The sequence below is a fragment of the Electrophorus electricus genome, chromosome 7, assembly GCF_013358815.1.
Source record: "Electrophorus electricus isolate fEleEle1 chromosome 7, fEleEle1.pri, whole genome shotgun sequence".
NCBI classification, from domain to species: Eukaryota; Metazoa; Chordata; class Actinopteri; order Gymnotiformes; family Gymnotidae; genus Electrophorus; species Electrophorus electricus.
In genome coordinates, this window is record NC_049541.1 from 21,991,123 (window position 1) to 22,012,806 (window position 21,684).

The 21,684-nt window shown below is 43.8% G+C and overlaps 1 protein-coding gene across 2 annotated transcripts in view; it reads right to left on the reverse strand.

Annotated features, from left to right (window-relative positions):
- Window positions 1-14,372: 14,372 nt before the first annotated feature.
- The window catches only part of grm8a (glutamate receptor, metabotropic 8a), a 159,020-nt gene continuing 151,708 nt past the window's right edge, over window positions 14,373-21,684 (reverse strand). For both annotated transcript variants that reach the window (XM_027007489.2, XM_027007490.2), the window contains exons 10-11: window positions 16,125-16,371; window positions 14,373-14,645 (exon numbers count right to left, since the gene is read on the reverse strand). In XM_027007489.2, coding sequence (XP_026863290.1) covers window positions 14,593-14,645; window positions 16,125-16,371 — 300 coding nt within the window. In that variant the 3' untranslated portion in view covers window positions 14,373-14,592. The remainder of the gene's footprint in view (window positions 14,646-16,124; window positions 16,372-21,684) is intronic.

Genomic DNA, 21,684 nt, shown 5'->3' on the forward strand with positions numbered 1-21,684 from the left:
GAGGAGAGAACCGAGGAGAAAGAAACCATATTACCTACCTGGGTTTAGCTGATGCCCATCAGATGGGAGATTGACGAGGAAATGGACCAAGTCTCACAAGTAATGGTCATCCCTATAGAATGTCTGAGTGACAAACGCTACATACCTGAATCTTGTTGAGACCGTTTACTAGCATGGGCCCATTCCTCCCTTGCTACAGGTCATCCTGGAGAGACACATAGACGTCAGCTCCTGGATAACTGGTACTGGTGGGAGCATATGACCAGTGATGTTCACCGTTATGTCATCTTGTTCCATCTGTAGTCAAAGCAAAACACCAAAAACTCTCCATGTGAACTCGTGTCGCTTAACTTGCCTGAAAGACCTTGGTCGCACATTGCACTGGATTTCATCACAGATCTATGTTCCAAAAAAAACACTACAGTACTTACTGTCATTGATAGATTTTCATGAGGGGTGAGATTCATTGCCATCCTGGGCCTATGCACCGCCTTCTAGACTGCTGAAACATTCACCCAGGTATTCTGCGTATTTGGCATTCCCAAGGATATATTATCAGATAGGGGTCCACAATTCTCGAGTCTGGACAGCGTTTCTGGAATACATTGGAGTAACATTAGCCTCACTTCTGGGTATCATCCGCAATCTAATGGACAGTGCAAACTTTCTAATCAGGAGCTTAGTCCATTTCTGAGATGTTTGTGTGCACAATCCTTTGGTTTGGTCCAAGTTCTTACCTTGGGCAGAGATGGTGCAGAATTCACTCACTAGCTTGTCCACAAGATTAACCCCATTTGAGTGTATTCTAGGCTATCAACCTTCTATGGCTTCATGGACTCCTGTCACTACTGATATCCCAGCAATGGATGATTGGATGCGATGCAGTGAGAAGGTGTGGGAGGAGACTCACCAACACATCAAACAGGCGATACGACATTACAAGGAAATGGCTGACGGACACAGAGGGACAACCCCTAACTACCAACCAGGTGACTGAGTTTGGCTTTCCACATGGGATTTCTGTAAGCCAGGCTCCTGCCACAAGCTGGGTCCCAAGTATATAGGTCCCTTTGAGATCCGAAAATGGCTTAACGAGGTGATGTATCAATTGAACTTACTTGCACATTTCTGTGTTTCTAGGTCCTTCCATGTCTTTCTCCTCAAGTCTGTTTTAGGTTTTTTGGATGAGGACTCCCTGGACAATACCCCTCTGCAACCCATAGACTATGACGGCACTCCAATATATGCAGTACACCACATTCTGGATTCCAGTAGGAGGGGTGGTTCGATATAATACTTGGTGGACTGGCAGGAGTTCAGTCCTGAGGAGCAGAGCTGGGTTCCTCATGATATATTGGATCCCAGTCTACTATCGGACTTTCATTCTAGAAACCCTGAAAAACCTGCTCCTTGTCCTTGCGGGTGTCCCTGCCACGTTCTTGCAGTGGAAACTCATAATAGGCCGGACTTTACTGTGCCTACAAGAGGTCGTCGCGGCCATCTTTGTGCCTCGGCCATTCCGGACTCTTTGAGGGATGGAACTGTCATAATGCCAAATCCCCTGATGGACTACAATACCCAGCAACCCATTCATTACCCAGTCAATGACTCAACTAATTGGAGGCATCCAATGAGATCAGTGTCACCAGAATATTGAACTCACCTGTATGTCCTGATTTATTGGATTATATAAGACTGATTCTAACGCCAAGTCTTTGCAAAGTATTGCCAATAGTCTCTAAAAAGTGTTATTTTGGATTGTCTTTTTGTCCCCTTCGTTTTCCCCTTTTGTCATCAGCGGTTGTGCAATAATCCAGTGTGAACAACGATTAAACCAACCTGCTATCTGCAAGCATCTGTTTTTGCCCGACCTGTCACACTATCTAATATCTCTAAACTCACCCTCCCTTATCTCATACTCATGGTTCTACACAACTGACCATTTGTTCTCCAGAATATGTTTATTATTGATTTGTAGTAAATAAGCCCCCACACCAAAAGAGGTAAATAAATAAATATTAAGTTCTAAATATAAAGTTTCACTTTGTATTTCCATGGATTAGTGCAGCTGCAGAAAGTGTATGTTACCTGTTTAACATCTGTGTTATTGGTCACTTTAACTCTTAGCTTGCAAGAAAAAAAATCCTAGAAAAAAAGAAACTAGCAGTCTTGTATTTTTTGACTCATTCCTCAGGAGCTGGGGTTGAGTCTGCACTCCCTCTGGAGAGATACCCCTGTACCGTCTCATTCAATATACTGTCGTGGTTCCTCTTTGTTCCAACACATCAGCGGTTGTGAAAACTATGAACTTGTCTGCCCAGAGAGTAAGACAGGAATCTTTTTCCTGTGTAACTGCATGAGAGACTAATTTGAGCTTTGTTTGAATGTTCTGGCCAGGGGAGCCATGGTGTGTAATGAGATACCCAGAGATACCATGGGGCTTAGGGTGTGTAAGCAGAACTGCATCTATGCCTGGAGCTGGAGCAGTGCCTTCAGAGAAGAACAGCAGTGTCCGAGACACAGTTTAACGCTTTCACTGGATGCCTTGGGATTTGTAGTGACCATATCATGCAGGACCACGTCATGAAGGACAACATCACGAAGGTCACAGATGTGTCAGAATTATAACAAGTCACCACACATGCCCCATCGACTGAACCAAACACCTGCACCATTCAGACTATATCATCTTACATCTTTTTTAAATATTTCAGCATAAGAGTTTGAACATGAGTGGGGCTGTAGTGACTACCAGATCTGTGGACAGAAATGCAAGTCAAACAAAAGCAACTATCTCACTTAGGTGACTTCAAAGGAAGGAGGCCAGTGATGGTAGGTGTGTGAGCAGATCTTTCTCCAGGGATGGAGAGGTGAGGTCAGGCCAGGAGTAGCAGCGTTTGGCTGGTGATCTGTACAGTGCCACACATTAACCCAGCAGAACCTGATGTCACCTGTAAAACGGCAAAGACCAGCATGGCCAGACACAGTTCTGTTTCGCTGTGCAGAGGTGAGTCACACGACTGCACCTGCATGTCCAGACCTGCTGTGCATGTGCACCGAATCCATGGTTAGTGCATTCTCCCTGACAGTGGACGTATGCAACATAAAAAGGAAAGACACAAGCATAAAAAATTAGCCATTATTGTGGAAAGCATGCGTAGTCCTATTACTGCACTAGAACCTCCCACAGACTGGATTAAACACTCTAGAATTCATTCTCTAAAAATGAGCCATTATTGTGGAAAGCATGTGTAGTCCTGTTATTGCACTAGAACCTCCCATAGACTGGATTAAACACTCTAAAATTCATTCTCTAAAAATGAGAATTTGTATCATTCTCTGGTTCTGGGTTGCAGGGATCTCCTGCACTGCACATTACAGGGTTTTTCCAACTCTGACACACTTATTTGAAGGCCTTAATAGTGAGCTGCTGAATGAGGTGTCTCAGAGCAGGGAAACACTACTGCTCCTGGAACAGTGTTTCCCAGCACTCCTGACATAGCTCAAGAGTAATGTGAAATGACTCCATGAGTTGGGTCTGGCGTGTTGGAGTCGTGTTTGTATTGCCTTCCTCAAATCCATGTTGTAAGTCTTATGATTAATGTTGTTCAAACATCTTTCAAAGATTGAAGAAAATGATAGAAAATAAAAATGACAGCGATGTGAAAGAAGATCTCAGTGATGAACAAAGGAATCAGCACAGTAGAGTGTAGTGGAGAAACGTGAGCCAAATCAAGCCAAAGATGTTCATTTGTTCACTGTGCTGAAGATTGAACCCAGGAGACAAATTGGTCTCTATGGCCTTGTGCACTGCAGAGGCTGAAAACAGGACTTTCATTAAAACTTTAACAAGGACCACGAGAAACGACGTGACCTGGATGTCTGAGCTGCTGCACTGGCAGGCTGAGTGGCTCATGCCCAATAGTGACCTGGGAATTAAATACCTCATGTAACGGACCTGAATGGACACACTGGACCCAATATCTGCCTGTCACGGACTGCTCCTCCCCCGTAAGTCATGTGGTAAGGCCTGTCGCATGCAGGGCGATCCACATGTACTGTGTTTATTTGTATTGTAAACACATCCCCCCGGAATTGCACACACGTGTACAGGATTTAGTGTTAATGTCTTGCGTCTATTTAAACCCCTGTCCCATTGCTGGTCACTGTCGCTCCATGAGTGTTTAATTAGATCTGTGTAGTGGTAACGTTGGTTTGTGTAGTTTCCGTTAAATGTGCATATGTCTTCATTTAAAGTTAAATGTATGGTTGGGTTTATTGTGAACGCTGTATGTGAGTGCCTCTGTTTCATGTGTTTTGTGTTAATAAATGTTTGGCATGAAGGAGGAAGTCTGTGCATCCTGCCCTGCGCCCTGCGGCACTCGGGCCAGCAACGTTACACTGCCATTAATGTAATACTCTTCTGTCGGGAGTCAGACTTCTTGTGTGTGATGTTACTCCAGACACTCCTGTGCTTTCATCAGGACAAAGCCATTATGAAACACAAGGGTTCAGTATCCAAATGTCTCTGAACTGCACACTGGCTATCAAACCTAGAAACATTTCCCCTCCACACACTTGATGTTTATTTGCTGAAAATTTTTTATTTTTTTTGAATGTATGTATTTTACTGCTGTGCATTCACAGGGTTCTGAAAGCCAAGTTGGTGTGTGGAGCAGCTGAACCAGTGGAGGAGAATCTGACTGAATGACTGGAATAAAAGGAGCTTCATGTCTGTGTTTCATCCCTGCTGACAAGAGCCTTCATGCTGCCTTTGCCCACTGATCAGCCCTGGATCATCTGCGCTTTTGGTCTGAGGCTTGAATGGACCCGCATTGCAGAGCTGAGAGAGACTTCAGATCAATAGACTGTATTAGTAGAGCTGAAGGTCAAAACATGGCTCAAGGAAACTGAATTCAAAAAGTAAATGAAGGAAGCTGAATTAAGGAACGAAGGAGCTGAATTCAGTTCAAGCAGCAAATGTGATGTGGTTCATTTTAAATGAAAAAAGTCAGTGAATTGCTGACAATAGAAAGATGTTTGATGATGTAACAGAAGTTGAGCATTGGCATACCGCATTTATCCAGATATCAACAGCACAGACAGGCAAGAAATTCAAGAAATACAGACACGATAACAAGATACAAGCCAATGAGGAACGTATCATGAGCAAAGGAGGACTTCATGACAGCCCCGTGAAAAGGTATTAATGAGAGACTCCACGGATTGCTAACAGGGCAGTGAAATGACATCTGCCTAAAAAATTAAAATCTGGACTGAAAATGCAGGACTACACCTCCCCCTAGCTGTATACGGATTGTGGAAGACAAACCTAGTTTACTTTGAATTATAATGTGACAAACAGGTTTCACATGTGTGAATACCTGCTCCCACACCAACGTCACCTGTCACCTGTAACTGTGGTTTATCACATCTTTGGAAAGCTGAGTTCAATTTCTCTAGCCACACCCAGGACTGATTACTGCCACACCTGTTCTCAATCAAGAAATCACTTAAATAGGACCTCCCTGAGAAAGTGAAGTAGACCAAAAGATCCTCAAAAGCGAGACAGCATGCTGCAATCCAAAAATAGTTCAAGAACAAATAAGATACAAAAATAATTGAGATTATCAGTCTGAAAGAGGTTATAAGGCCATTTCTAAAGTTTTTTGAATCCACAAAACCACAGTAAGAGCTATTATCCACAAATGGCCAAAACATGGAACAGTGGTGAACCTTCCCAGGAGTGGCCGGCCAACCAAAATTACCCCAAGAGCGCAGCGACAACTCATCCAAGAGGTCACAAAAGACCCCACAACAACATCCAAAGAACTGCAGGCCTCACTTGCCTCAGTTAAGGTCAGAGTTCATGACTCCACCATAAGAAAGAGACTGGGCAAAAATGGCCTGCATGGGAGAGTTCCAAGATGAAAACCACTGCTGAGCAAAAAGAACATAAAGGCTTGTCTCAGTTTTGTCAGAAAACATATTGATGATCCCCAAGACTTTTGGGAAAATACTCTGTGGAATGACGAGACAAAAGTTTTTGGAAGGTGTATGTTCCATTACATCTGGTGTAAAAGTAACACAGCATTTCAGAAAAGGAACATCATACCAACAGTAAAACATGGTGGTGGTAGTGTGATGGTCTGGGGCTGTTTTACTGCTTCAGGACCTGGAAGACTTGCTGTGGTAAATGGAAGCATGAATTCTACTGTCTACCAAAAAATCCTGAAGGAGAATATCCGGCCATCTGTTCTTGACCTCAAGCTGAAGCGCTCTTGGGTTCTGCAGCAGGATAATGATCCAAAACACACCAGCAAGTCCACCTCTGAATGGCTTAAGAAAAACAAAATGAAGACTTTGGAGTGGCCTAGTCAAAGTTCTGACCTGAATCCAATTAAGATGCTGTGGCATGACCTTAAAAAAGTAGTTCATGCTTGCAAACCCTCCAATGTGGCCAAATTACAACAATTCTGTAAAGGTGAGTGTGCCAAAATTCCTCCACAATGCTGTAAAAGACTCATTGCCAGTTATCGCAAACGCTTGATTGCAGTTGTTGCTGCTAAGGGTGGCCCAACTAGTTATTAGGTTTAGGGGGCAATCACTTTTTCACACAGGGCCATGTAGGTTTTGATTTTTTTCCCCTTAATAATAAAAACCTTTATTTAAAAACTGCATTTTGTGTTTACTTGTGTTATCTTTGTCTAATATTTAAATGTTTTGATGATCTGAAACATTTAAGTGTGACAAACATGGAAAAAAAAACAAGATATCAGGAAGGGAGCAAACACTTTTTCACACCACTGTAGCTGACACTTTTATCCAAAGTGACTTACATTACAAGTAAACTCCACCCTTAATTACAAACCTCAGGAAAACATGTTAAAACAATCAGGAAAACCATTTTATTCTGTTACACTAATGATGTCCCTCCATTTCACACTGTTATACTAATAATGTCCCTCCATTTCACTGTTACACTAACAATAGTCTTCCATGCTCTGCTGTCCTGGGTCTAGGAAGGCGTGGCTTTTGAGGCAGGTGTGTATTTGTCAGGCTTTTACTCCAAATGTGTTGCTTTACAAGGAACAACCTGAACTGCAGGTTATGGACACTGGGGTGACAGAGTGAAGTTGGAGTCAGACAGACGTTTTTAGGGGACAGCAGTCTTGGAAGGCTAGACTACAGTCTGGAGTTGACTCATTGTCTTCTGTGATATATGTGTGATAGTAACATAGGAACAGGAACTCAGGCTTACGCTCTGGACGTGTCCTGTGTCCTGTCAGGCTCACACACCGGGGACATGTCCTGTCTCCTGCCAGGCTCATGCACTGGACATGTCCTGTTTCCTGTTGGTTGGTGGCTATGGAGCCTGCAGTCTCAGCACAAAACTTCTCCACATTAGCATGTTTTGACAGCCAGACAGGGAGGGCATGCTTAAGAAAGATGGCACTTGGTCTTTTGTTTTCGATGAGAAACCTCCAGATCCTTTCTTCTGCATCAGGAGTGACAGCATGTTCTGGGGCATCCCACACAGGGTACACTCACTTAGACATCAGCCTTGTTTACTTGTTTACTCAATCAGATTTAAAATCACACAAAACATCTAAAAAAAAAGTCACAGCACTACTGGGATAAACGTTGGATTTATGCTTCACTACAGAAAATGTCTCACAATCTAAAACCATTCTGGTGGAGTCACACCAGCACTGAGTGTGTGTGGTACACACTGCAAACCTGTGGTGGAGTCACACCAGCACTGAGTGTGTGTGGTACACACTGCAGACCTGTGGTGGAGTCATACCAGCACTGAGTGTGTATGGCAGACAGACCTTGCCACTGGTGTGATCTATCTAAAGTGAAGCATGACACTGTTCAAGGGAAACAAAAAAAATACCTGAATGCACAAGTAAGCTTAACATTTCCAGCCTCTAAAAAACATTTTGTTTGCACGCCAATTAGCAATAAATGTCATAATGTTGGTCACCAGACTATTTGTGTAATAAAATGTTTTGAATAGTCCTTTATTTGGTTTGTGAAACATTAGGGCACCAGCAGTGTATGCCATTCAGGGTATCATATGCCAGAGACAGGCGTATCTACATGGCAAACAGGTCAGTGATACTAGTTATTTACTCTTTCTCATTCAACTTTGTTGAACTGCATTTCATATTTATTTGAATGACATGGAATTCATGAAAATAATTATTGATGACACCGTAACAATTTGGTAGACTGTTTAATCCAATATTGCATATAAGGTGATAAAAATCATTGATAATACATATTAATGTAGTAGTTTGATATTCATGATGGTTTGTGGTTACATTGTGCCATCTGTACTCCAACACACCTGTATGATAATGGTTCAGTTTATGGAACTGAGATCATGTTTGGGGTTATGAATAAGTGGATCTGCTTTCTTCTTAATGCACAGAGCCAGCTAGGTGCTAAAAGACCCCCCACCCCCCACCCCGCAAAAGAACTGGCCCCTTATCCCCATGGGCATAGGGCGCTTTTATCCAGAGTGCTGGGTAGGGGGGTCCCGCATCTTGATATGGTTTCATTCAGCTCTCCAGGTGTTGAGCTTTTTCCTGTGTGGTCTGAAAGGGAATTGTTTATTTGTTGGAGTCTAAGCGCAGGTCTGTGTGTGTGCAGGTCTGTGTGTACAGGTCTGTATGTGCAGGTCTGTGTGTGCGCAGGTCTGCAGATGTCCTCTCCTCTGACTTGCTGGGTTCAGCTGCCCAGTATTGGCCTCTGCATGTTTGAGGCCTGCTGGCTGTTCTCAACACACACTATAGTCATTCCTGATCAACCTGAAGCAACCATGTCTGCTCCGTCTCTGTTCCATCTATTTTCCGTCTCTGTTCCATCTGTCCAATTTCTTTCTCATCACAAACCCAGACAAATCCAAATATCCAGAGGGACTCAGGGATCCTGTACAAGCAATGTCTGCTTTCTAAGCACTTTGTAACTCTATCTATCTATCTATCTATCTATCTATCTATCTATCTATCTATCTATCTATCTATCTATCTATCTATCTATCTATCTATCTATCTATCTATCTATCTATCTATCTATCTATCTATCTATCTATCTATCTACTTTTATTCCCACTCTTTAATAATCAGGTACCTTTCTCTATATTTATAAATATACAAGTGCTAAATTCCTAAATTACTTTACTTTAAAAACTTCTTGTATAATTGCACACTTCGGTTACTCTGCAGTAACAAGCATAATTAAAACTCAATAGATTTTGTATAAATTGCAAATGTTTTATAATGAAAGCCAAGTGGTTACACTAATTGAATGATATGATGTTTACCGTAATGTTGCAGTTAGTGTAATGTAATTTGTATGCGTTCCCTCCACCTAAATTTACACCTCGCAAAAAACTGATGGTGATGGTGTGTCACACCCTGGTTGGCACCCAGCCAAGCACACACACACACACACACACACACACACACACACACACACACACACACACACACACACACACACACTCATCCACCAATCACAGCTCTAGCTCCAGCCAAGCACACACAAACACACGCGCACTTCTCCACCAATCACATCTCCAGCCAAGCACACACACACACACACACACACACACACACACACACACACACACACACACACAATCTACCAATCACAGTTCCAGCCAAGCACACACATTCTCTTCTGCCAGTAATAGCACCCAATCACTTCCCCAGTCCCAATCACCCACTTACCAATCAATATACACACCAGGCGCCCAGTTCACCTTGCCCAGTTCTTCCCCAAGGTTCTACTACAATGCATTAGCACACACTGAGAGTAGTGTGTGTGTAGACCCCACACACACATGTTCCAGGAGAACACCTTCACTTTGCTAAGAAGCTGCTTACTTTTTGGTTCCATTAAGAGTGTAAAGGACGTCTGAGCTCACGCTTCTGTTACACAGGATTTAGTTTCATCTCTTGAGTGTGGTTTTATATCAGCTTCTCTCGGTGTTTAGTGTCTAACAAGATCTGACTGTAACAATGGACAGATTCATTTAGAAGACAAACTCCTCCAGCTGTCAGATCTTAGAATGGCCTGAGGAGTGGTGCTGTTAGTGAGAATGCACAACACACACATCGTGTGTTAAAGTTGTGTGTCTGAACTAGTGTATGGTGTGTCTGAGTTGGTGTAAGGTGTGTGTGTGTGTGTGTGTGTGTGTGTGTGTGTGAGCTGGTGTATGGTGTGTGTGAGCAGGTGTAAAGTGTGTGTGTGATCAGGTGTAAAGTGTGTGTGTGAGCTGATGTAAGGTGTGTGTGAGCTGGTGTAAGGTGCGTGTGTGAGCTGGTGTAAGGTGTGTGTGAGCTGGTGTATGGTGTGTGTGAGCTGGTGTAAGGTGTGTGTGAGCTGGTGTAAGGTGTATGTGTGAGCTGGTGTAAGGTGTGTGTGTGTGAGCTGGTGTAAGGTGTGCCTGATGTCTCCCAGCTACACAGAGGACGTCTCTCCTGTCTGAGGTGTTGCCTGTCTGCTCACACACAGTAGTCATTATAATTAGTGTGATTAAGCTTCACTGGCTCTGCAGGCTGGGAGTGAAGATGACTGATGGCTGTGATATTCCTGACAGCCTGCTCACCCCCCCCCCCCCCCCCCCCCCCAGAGATTCATATGTTCACAAAGGGGAAAATCACCAAAAATAAAGTAACTGCACAGAACAAAGAACCCTGTGGGACAATATTCCCAGATAAACCAGAGAACGTGAGCTTTGAGGTTAAGGTTTCCGAAGGCTGTCCATCCTGTAGTGTGGGAAATGGTCCTGTCCCCAAGGGACTGGTGTGACAGCAGGTTTACATCACAACCAGAAGTCAGACTCAATACAGATAATCAACTGCTTGAAGACTGAGACCAAGTGATTACACAAGCGGACGCTTGGCCTGTCTGGAACAAAACGCTGCAGCGTGTGACGAGGACCTGCGCCTATAAGCCTGTTTGAACTCAGTCCCCATGGGTGTTGTGTTTAATGAAACCCAACAGGCAAACACACCAGACAGCTCCATGTACTAGAACAACTGCATTTCCATTTGCCAGATGGAAGTGTGAAGATTAAACGTGTTTTCTTTGCTCTCCTCTTAGGGGACGGCCATTCTGACTCCCTCAAACAATAGAATGGAGTTTCTACAAAAAAATGGGTTCCATTTCAGCCCTGTTTAATTTCATTAGGTGAGACTAACAAACTTGAAAAGAACCATTGGGCTGGACTGGGGAGTAACAGAGTCATGGGAGCATGTAGGAAGAAGGAAGGTGTTTTTTCTGTAGTCAGATCAAAGCCGTAGGAACTTCTGTAGGAACCGCTGGAGATGTGGCCCCTCAGTGAGCTGGTTTCATGTCCACAGTTACTGTATTCCTACCTGGTCCAGTGTTGATGCAACAGCTTAAGAGACAGCTGGAAGGTTTCCATGGAGACCAGTGGCCATCACTGTGAGCAGAAAGCTAGGAGGAAGGTCCGTCCAGTTGTCATTGCGACGGGACCCCTAGCGCTGAGCTCCTGTGGGGGCTTGACTCCTACACCAGTCTGATGTAAAAAAAAAACCCACCCAGTATCTGGTCTTCTCATACTGTCATTGTTAAGAACTCATGAAATACAGCCTTTCAGCCCTGTGAAATGCAACACTGGACCAGACATGAACCTTTTTTACATTCTTATACAAATGAGGTTGTACAAATGATTACAGATTGGTGAGAACACTTTGATTTGACACTCTAGCGAGTGCTTGGCTAAGATTTTCTTCTGACTGGACAAAGAAGTCGTCATTTGCCTAAATAATGATAATATTGATAATTCAAGATTCAAGAATCATCAGGCTAAGTGAGAGAGGTTAAAAGCAAATTAACATGAGTGAGAAAAAGAGAGAGACAGAGAGAATGAAAGAAAGCACAGGAGAGAGAGAGAGAGAAGGAGAGAGCACAGTGCAATATGGTGACTGGAGTCTTTGAAAGTCTTGAGGAAATGGCAGCAGGGTGATTAGGTTCGCTTCGCAGAGAGAATGACTATTAGTGCCACATCCTTCAGGAGTTCTGAATCTGCACTCGTAAAAAGCAGATTTGGTTTGTGAGGAAGAAGACAGAGGTTTCTCTCTACACCTGGTTTGAGGTCTGAGGAGTGTCTAATGGCTCTGGAATGTGTCTGGAGGCACTGAGCTGGGTCTGATGGCTCAGGAGTGTCTGAAGTGTCTGATGTGTCAGGGGTGTGTTTGATGTGTCTGGGGTGTGTCTGATGTGTCTGATGGTTCCTTTGCTCTACTCATCTGCCCTGTTCAGTACTGGAGCCGTTAACAAAGTGTTTCGCTCTCTTAAACAAGCGTATTGTAGCAGCAGGAACAGAGGAACACAGGAACAGCTGTGATCCCAAACCCTGGTCAGAAGATTTACACACTAATGGAGCCCAACATGCTTCTGTTACTGAATATATCACTGAAAATACTCCATTTGTGAAAAATACATTCAGTTCTATTTGAAAAATATGTCAGATTTAAATGGAATAAGCCATCTGTATCTGTAGCACATCTGCACCTGCCCCTTCAGAAGATCTGAGTTTCTTGGAGAAATCGTGTCACTGTTTCCATACACCAGGACACAGAAGACAAATATCTTCCTGCTTCCTGCACATATTTAGGAGTTGTACTAACATGTCACCAGATCCCTCAGTCCAGCGTTTGTAGAGACGACCTGACACAGCTGGTCAACCCCCAGAGAATGTGTACCCTCATGCTGACGAAGCGCTCTCTGGATACGGGCGTCCACCCCATGTCACGAGGGGCTGTAATTACACTTTATCAGAGGCGTGGCTGTGTTTCCACTTCTTCTCATCAGTCCAAAACGTTCAAAAGGCCACAGTATAAACTCTCTCCTGATTGGCTCTCCAGATTGCATTGGATTCTTAACCAGCCACTCAGTGGCAGGCATTCGATGGTGGCGGGAGCTGCGTTTGAATGCGATGGGGAGGCGGAATCAAACTGGACCGAACTCTGGACTCATCCAATCTTGGCGTGCATGGGAGTGAGGCACTTTATCGTCAGAGAGCATGTTGGAATGGGTTTAGGCCGGTACCGGACTGGAATGTTACTGGAACCTTCTGCCGTTAAATGGACTGCCAACAACGCTACACCTTTGCAAAACATTCCTTTATTATAAATAAATCTTTTTTTGTATAAAAACTGGCATGCGTCATCCATGGCGTTTACAGCTGTACGACCCAAGCAATAGCCCAGTTAGCCCAGTTAGCCAACAGACATCTCATCCTGATATGCAGGTTTCAGACAACGTGGAACAAGAATGAAAGAAATCTCCACAACCACAAAAATACTTACAAGAAGGATAACGACAAACAGGATCATCTCTGGTAGATCTCATGAAGTTTCACTTTTTTATATCCATATTTCCAAAAGTTATTTGTACATGTCATCTCTTTTTGAACCATAGCTTCTGTTTACATCTTTTTTATTGTTTTATTTATTTTTTTATAGTGTTTGTCACAACGGCAAGCCTGCATCTCAGTTTGTCTCTCTGTTTTGTTGTGTGTGTGTGTGTGTGTGTGTGTGTGCATATGTCTGTTCTTGCATGTGTGCTTCTGTGCATGTGCGTGAGTGTACGTGTGTGTGCATGTACTTCAGTAAGTGTGTGTGTTAGGGTTAGGGTTAGGGTTTGAGTTTTCTTTGTGTGAGTGTGTGTGTAACTACTTATGTGTGTCTGTGTGTGTCTGTGTGTGTGTGTGTGTGTGTACGTGTGCATGTGTGTGTGAGTGCGTGCGTGTGTGCATGCGTGCGTGTGTGCATGCGTGCGTGTGTGTGTGTGTTTGTGTGCGTGTGTGTGTGTGTGCGTGTGTGTGTTTGTGTGTGTGTGTGTGTGCATGTGTGTGTGTGTTTGTGTGCGTGCATGCGTGTGTGTGTGTGTGTGTGTTTGTGTGCGTGCGTGTGTGTGTGTTTGTGTGCGTGCGTGTGTGTGTGTTTGTGTGCGTGCGTGTGTGTGTTTGTGTGCGTGCGTGCGTGTGTGTGTGTGTTTGTGTGCGTGCGTGTGTGTGTGTGTTTGTGTGCGTGCGTGCATGTGTGTGTGTGTGTTTGTGTGCGTGCGTGTGTGTGTGTGTGTTGTGTTTGTGTGCGTGCGTGTGTGTGTGTTGTGTTTGTGTGCGTGCGTGCGTGTGTGTGTGTGTGTTTGTGTGCATGCATGCGTGTGTGTGTGTTTGTGTGTGTGTGTTTGTGTGCGTGCGTGCGTGTGTGTGTGCGTGTGTGTGCGTTTGTGTGCGTGCGTGTGTGTGTGTGTGTGTGTGTTTGTGTGCGTGCGTGTGTGTGTGTGTTTGTGTGCGTGTGTGTGTGTGTGTGTGTGTTTGTGTGCGTGCGTGTGTGTGTGCGCGTGTGTGTGTTTGTGTGCGTGCGTGTGTGTGTATGTGTGCAGGCTGTGCTGTAATTCAGTCTCCTGCTTTGCTGCAGTTCTGATACACGATGGTAGAAAATGTCTCATGCTGATTTGCCTGTGGTGGGTCCAGCTGCCAGTCAGCCTGACATGACATGTCCTGGATTGGACAGGCTCCGTCCTGGACACTGTCCCACCTCAGATGGCATGATTGCTGTAGCTGACATAAGTCGTCTTGGTGGAGGACACCGCTGGAAGAACAACAACATGAAACAGTTAGGCCATGAGGAGACTTGGTTTCTCTGTCCGGTCACCCCTAACACTTGTGACCCGTCCTCAGGTAAGTTTGTAGAGCTCGACAGAGCATGCGGATGTCACACGGTCACATATTCTGGTCTCGGAGAAAGAACCCTGCATGGTTAGTGACTGATCTGTGATCAGACTCACCTGCACCACACAACTGTCACCAGCTCCATCATTTTTAAACATAATTTCCCTTGGATCACCTTTGATTACTCTACACATATTTCATAATTACATTTACATTTATGGCATTTAGCAGATTTAGCATATATTTCATAATCTGCTTAGTTTTAAAAAAATCTAAATATTCCAAATGTTTTGCGGGTTTCTATACGTTGGAGGTGGAGGGCTTGTGGTGTTACGCTAATGAAACCATGCATCTGAAGTGTTCATTCCCTGAGCAGCTAAATTTGAGCATTACGAGACAAGCATGTCTAACATGCCCATAATCACAACTCTCAGCTGGAAACATTTTTGCGTGCAGTGTGTTGAATTGTGCTTGTTAAAAACATCTAAACTGTGATTTCACATGTTCAGGTGAGTGAGCTCTCATTAGGCAGTTCAGGTGTTTTGCAGTCTTTAACCATGAGACTGGAGTCGTGCTGGGATTAGTGCACCATTAATGCCAATACACAGTCCTCTGCGCAGGTAATGAACACATACTGTTGGTCTCTATGGCAATGAACACATACTGTTGGTCTCTATGCTAATGAACACATACTGTTGGTCTCCATGTTTTTGAACACACACTGTTGACCTCCATGTTAATGAACACACTCTGTTGGTCTCCATGTTAATGAACACATACTGTTGGTCTCCATGGTAATGAACACACACTGTTGGTCTCTATGGTAATGAACACATACTGTTGGTCACCATGTTAATGAACACACACTGTTGGTCTCCATGGTAATGAATACACACTGTTGGTCTCCATGTTAATGAACACATAATGTTGGTCACCATGTTAATGAACACACACTGTTGGTCTCCATGGTAATGAATACACACTGTTGGTCTCCATGTTAATGAACACATAATGTTGGTCTCCATGTTAATGAACACACACTGTTGGTCTCCATGGTAATGAATACACACTGTTGGTGTCCATGTTAATGAACACATAATGTTGGTCTCCATGTTAATGAACACACACTGTTGGTCTCCATGGTAATGAACACACACTGTTGGTCTCTATGGTAATGAACATACTCACTGTTGATCTCCATGGTAATGAACACACTCACTGTTAGTCTCCATGGTAATGAACACACACTGTTGGTCTCCATGGTAATGAACACATATTGCTAGGCTCCATGGTAATGAACCCACACTGTTGGTCTCCATGGTAACAAACCCACTCACTGTTGGTCTCCATGGTAACGAACACATTCACTGTTGGTCTCCATGGTAACGAACACACTCACTGTTGGTCTCCATGCTTTCGCAGAGCTCGGTCTTGGCCTCTCCGTTGGGCCGATCGCCTCCTTTCTGCGTGAGTTTGCCTGACATGGCGGCGGCTGTGACGATGGCCTTGAAGCTACGCTTGCGTTTGGGAACGTTCTGCTCCGGGTGGAAGATGATGACGTAAACCTTCGGCATGTACAGCATCCCCAGAGACACAGACGCACTGAGACTTAGAGAAACAGTAAGCGTGGTGGTTTGGATGTACATCTGAGAGAGAGAGAGAGAGAGAGAGAGAGAATGAAGAGAGAAAGAAAGAACAAAGAGAAAGAACAAAGAAACAGAACGAAGAGAGAGAGAATGAAGAGAGAACATAGAGAGAGAGAGTGAGGGGCAGACAGAGAGAGAGAGAAAAGAGAGAGACATATATATACATATATATATAGAGAGAGAGAGAGAGACATATATATATATATAGAGAGAGAGAGACATATATATATATATATATATAGAGAGAGAGAGAGATTTTAAGGAGCAAATTAGAACAACACTGTTGATAGTATAAATTAAAATAAATGTCAAAGAAATGTTTGAAACCAGAACAATCATTCGTATCTCATGCAAAAGATGAGGGTGTTTCTGAAAAGAAAGCAATTACTGTGTGAACTGTGAAATCACACTTACTATTCAAGCATGACCTGACCTGGCCAGACATCTTTATGTAAAGTATTTAGAAAGCAAGTGCATGACATCCTCTATCCAGAGTAATACGACAAGGCTTATAGATCCTGAAGGACACTGCAGAAAAACTCAAATGACTTTTAAACGGACTCAGGTAGTCCAATCAGGTGGATGGAGGAGCGTCTGCGTGTCAGTTATATATCAGAATTACACTCATCTCAGCTTATCCAAGGTGAGACAGTAGAGGTCAGGGAGGGGTCAGTCCCCACACAACAGACGTGATCAGGACACGTCTGAGGCTTCTGACACAATTATGCGTGTAAACACACAGACACATATGCACACACACACATATGCACACATGCACACACTCACACACACACAGGCGCACACACACACGCACGCACGCACGCACACACACACACACACACACACACACACACACACACACACACACACCTGATTTCAGATGATGACCTTATATTGGAGGGGACTGGGTGATCTCACGAAACCCCTGACACCAGGTGTGCTAACACTACCAGCTCAGCTCATATCAAAAATGTCTCACTCTAGAATAACTACCCAGCCCCCACTCAGATGGTTAGCTAGTTTGTGATGTTGAGGACGTTTAGTAGTCTGTCTTATTCTTTTTGCCTTTCACCTCTTATTTGATCATCTCTTGGTAGTCCGATACTGGCTGGTGTCCTTTTATTTAATGGTCAGCATGGTTGGTCCTGACAGAGAGGGCGTTTTGATTACAGTTACTTCTCAATATTATCTCCACCATCACTCAGAAATCTATGTGCAGATCTGAACTAAAGAATGTAAGGTAAAATATCAGCATGAGGATGCAGACTTCTTAAAGCACAATATAATATGGAAAATGTAAGAACACACACACACACACACACACACACACACTACTCATTGCTGATAGATTCACCTCCAGGACGTAGAACCCACACATAGGTCTATAGTACTGCTTCACTGCAACCTCAGTAACTCTGCTACTCAATGACTCTGTTAGTCTGTTACAATGCGACTCTGTGACTCTCTTACTATGTGACTCTATGACTCTGTGACTCTGTGACTATGTGACTGTTACTATGTAACTCTGTGACTATGTGACTCTGTGAATCAGGCTAACTGTATCTAGTTGAACTTATCCAGAGTAATTTATCACTCCTGGCTTGGGACTAAAGGACATATATGTGTCTGTATTGGATATTTGGGGGAGGGGGGTGGAGTGTGTCTGTATCTGACAAATATATTATTGTAAACATCTGACAAGTATATTATTGGTCAATCAGCCAACCAATAACCACTTAAAATTCCAAACTAAAATTTTATGGTGACTTCAAGCCTCAGATATCAGGACTAACAGATACATAGGTGGGGTCTAATACACAGGGGTGGGGTCCTGTACCCAGAGGCGGGGTCCTGTACCCAGAGGCGGGGTCTGGTACACAGAGACGGGGTCTAGTACACAGAGGTGGTGTCTAGTACACAGGGGTGGGGCATAGTACACAGAGGCAGGGTCTAGTACACAGGGGGTCTAGCACACAGGGGCAGGGTCTAGTACACAGTGGTGGGGTCTACTACACAAAGGCGGGTCTAGTGCTGTGTCACCAGAAGGATGTAGATTTGGTGTCAGAAGAACAGCACAGGAAACAGACTGGTAGATTTCTAACTCTGCTGGGCTACTCAGACAAATGTAATTATTTTAGCCTGAGCTGCTCTGTTTCCTCACCACATGTTGGATAGATTAATTATATTCTCAATACACGTTCCTTGGTAAAAATCAATGCTATTTCCTGTTGGGGTGCACAATTCCAGACACCCCTTCCACATGGTTCAGTCCAGTTTTCTTCTTTGTTTACTGGGTCTGTAGGAATTCTCTTTATTTAGTGTCCACAGACAGCGTCAGAGCCAAGGTGATTAGCATCCTCCAGTGCACACTGCTCTGATACGGTCTAAACGCCCCTTCAGAGAGCCGGTATAGAGACGTCTGTTATTATCACCATCTATACCCAGCAGTTAAACCCCAGTGATAATGAACTAAAGAAACACACTAAGACTGAAGTGTCTGGGATGTGGGAAGGAGAAAGGGAAAGAGAGAGAGTGAGAGAGTGAGAGAGGCGCATGCTCTTCAGGGTTTGCAGTATCTTCAGTGTTTTTCTCTGCTATTACATTTGTGCATTAATTTCAGGATTGTGTGTCAGCTTCAGTACAGCTCCAGCAGCGTTTGCTTTATTCAGAGAGTGAATAGCTTCCTAATAAATGCTGAGTATCTGCTTTAAAAATCAGGGGCTTCTATTGTTAGAGATTTTTAGGGTTTTTTCATGTATTTATTTATTTGTTTACTTCTTGGTTTGTTTGATGGAATGGTGCCTAATGGTGTTTTGTAATGGATCATTTAGGAGAAACATTTGCAGGACAATTGCTAATGAAGTAAACAATTCAGCAGAAAGAAACCAAAAACTGCAGTAGGTCAAGCAGACAAGAGGACTTAGACGACCCCAGAGAGAAGGAGACAGACTTAGAGGACCCCAGAGAGGAGACCGGGTGGGTCCAGGCCACGTTAAGGACCATACAACAACCTTTCTAACGAGTCTATGAATTCACAACACCTGTAACTGAGCGTGAGAAGCCAGTGCAGGTGGGTGACATGCGAGTCCTGCCATAGGCTGAGAATGGAAGGAAGCAGAGACAAGGCCAGGGCATCTTTACTAATCACACTCTTGCTTTTTCTAAAGCTGCTAAATTACTTTTTTAATTTAATTTTGAGCTATACTCAGGTACTTTTAATTTAATATAAAAAGATAAATAATGTACAAGTAAAAAAAAATCATGTTTTATTTATGTTCTATATCTTAAATTATGCCATTTACCCAAATCCCTAAGACTAACTACTGTGACATTTGGCAGAACTGCAGTTTTAATTGGCTAGATGTTTTTGGTGACCAGACAGAGCTGACATCTCAGAGCTGGGTTTGCATATTTCTGATTTTTGCTTTTGTGTGTGTCTTTGGTCTCTGGTCATGGTCTTCTGCAGAACAGTGGTTTTAATTGGCTGGATGATTCCAGCTGTAGCAGCTAAACACACAGAGAGATGAAACTGAGAGAGAAGAGCGTGAACTGGAGGGTTACACTACTGTTGTGCTCTGGACACACAGAGAGATGAAACTGAGAGAGAAGAGCGTGAACTGGAGGGTTACACTACTGTTGTGCTCTGGACACACAGAGTCCAAATTACTGTCCATGACGGAACAGCAGACAACCAGGAAGATTAAAGATGTAGAGTAAAAATCACAGCAGATATACCGGTCACAGTACAGATACTGGGAATAAATACTGGGCATAATATGGATAATGGATCATAATATAGATAGTAGGTATACTACGGATAATGAAAGCCCAGAAGCGCTGGCATGTGGGTCATGGCGGCTCAGTGGGGAACAAGCAGTTCTACACTACTAAAGATTCAGAGGAGGAATGAATGTGAAAGCTGTGTTAGAGAAAGTGTCAGCGCTAGCCAGAGATCGCACGCCCTCTGATCTCATATTCCTTTTTTTCATATTTAATCCACAGTAGTGAATCTGCAGCAACATTTATGATTTTGACTTCACTGTGTGACCTCACGTTATGAGGACAAAATCAGAGCGTGTGTTTCACAATGTGTCAGAGGGTGTCTCTCTGCCAGCTGTAAATACCATGATTAAGCACAGGTAACAATTTGGTTGGTATTTCCTGAACACTGAATATGAATATTCAATTATTAAAAAACTTTGGGCAATATAGTTCTGTCTGCTATGTGTAATTTTTTAGCACAGTGTACGCTCATTAAATCGACTCAGTCCAATTGCTTAAAAGACACTTTCATTGCCTCTTGGAGAACACTCTCAGATAGGTGGTCTCTGTTGCCTAGTTACCTGATTCCTGAAGTCTGCCAGAACCCAGGAACTGTACTTCTAACTCCACTCTCATCCAAACTGAGATTGAGCAGGTTTAACATGCTGACCAGGTTAAACCTGCTGCCCATGCTAAAGACTTCACACCTGTCCCCACACACCTGTCCCCACACACCTGTCCCCTCACACCTGTTCCCTCACACCTGTTCCCTCACACCTGTCCCCACACACCTGTCCCCTCACACCTGTTCCCTCACACCTGTCCCCACACACCTGTCCCCACACACCTGTCCCCACACACCTGTTCCCTCACACCTGTCCCCTGTCATTAACATTTACAGCATTTATCAAACTTACAATTCTGACTGAACACAACTTGATTAATTGAGGGTTAAGGGTCTTGTTCAGGGGCCCAACAGTGGCAACCTGGAAGTGGTGGGGCTTAAACTGGCAACTGTCTGATTACTAGTGGAGTACCTTAACCACTGAGTCTCACTGTAAACACCTGTCTCACCACACCTGTACCTTCACATTTATCTCTTCACACCGATCCTTATACACCTGTCCCTCCAGATATCACCACTAGCTCTGCCCAATTCCTTTCATCTGTTATCTGTCTCTTCATCCGTGGTCTGACTATGTGACTACTTTGGGCTGGATATTCCCAGATGGCTATTCACAGCAACACTGTATCTGATAAGCTTGAATCAGTTTGACATGTCTAACCGTGATACTACCACCTTCGTGTTAATGGTGCCGGGTGAACTGTACACAGAAACAGATGGGCTACAGTCCATAATTGTGTACTAAATGCACCTGTAGGTTCAGTAAATCAAGCACAGTGATCAGTGAGAGTAGGAACCATGTAAGGGTTTCATATCAGCTGGCTCAGTATCAGTAATGCTTTCATAAATGTAAGGACTTGAACCTGCAGTTAGACATGTGGGTTAAGTGTTTGCTGGTGTCATTCGGCAGTGCCTGAACTGACCCC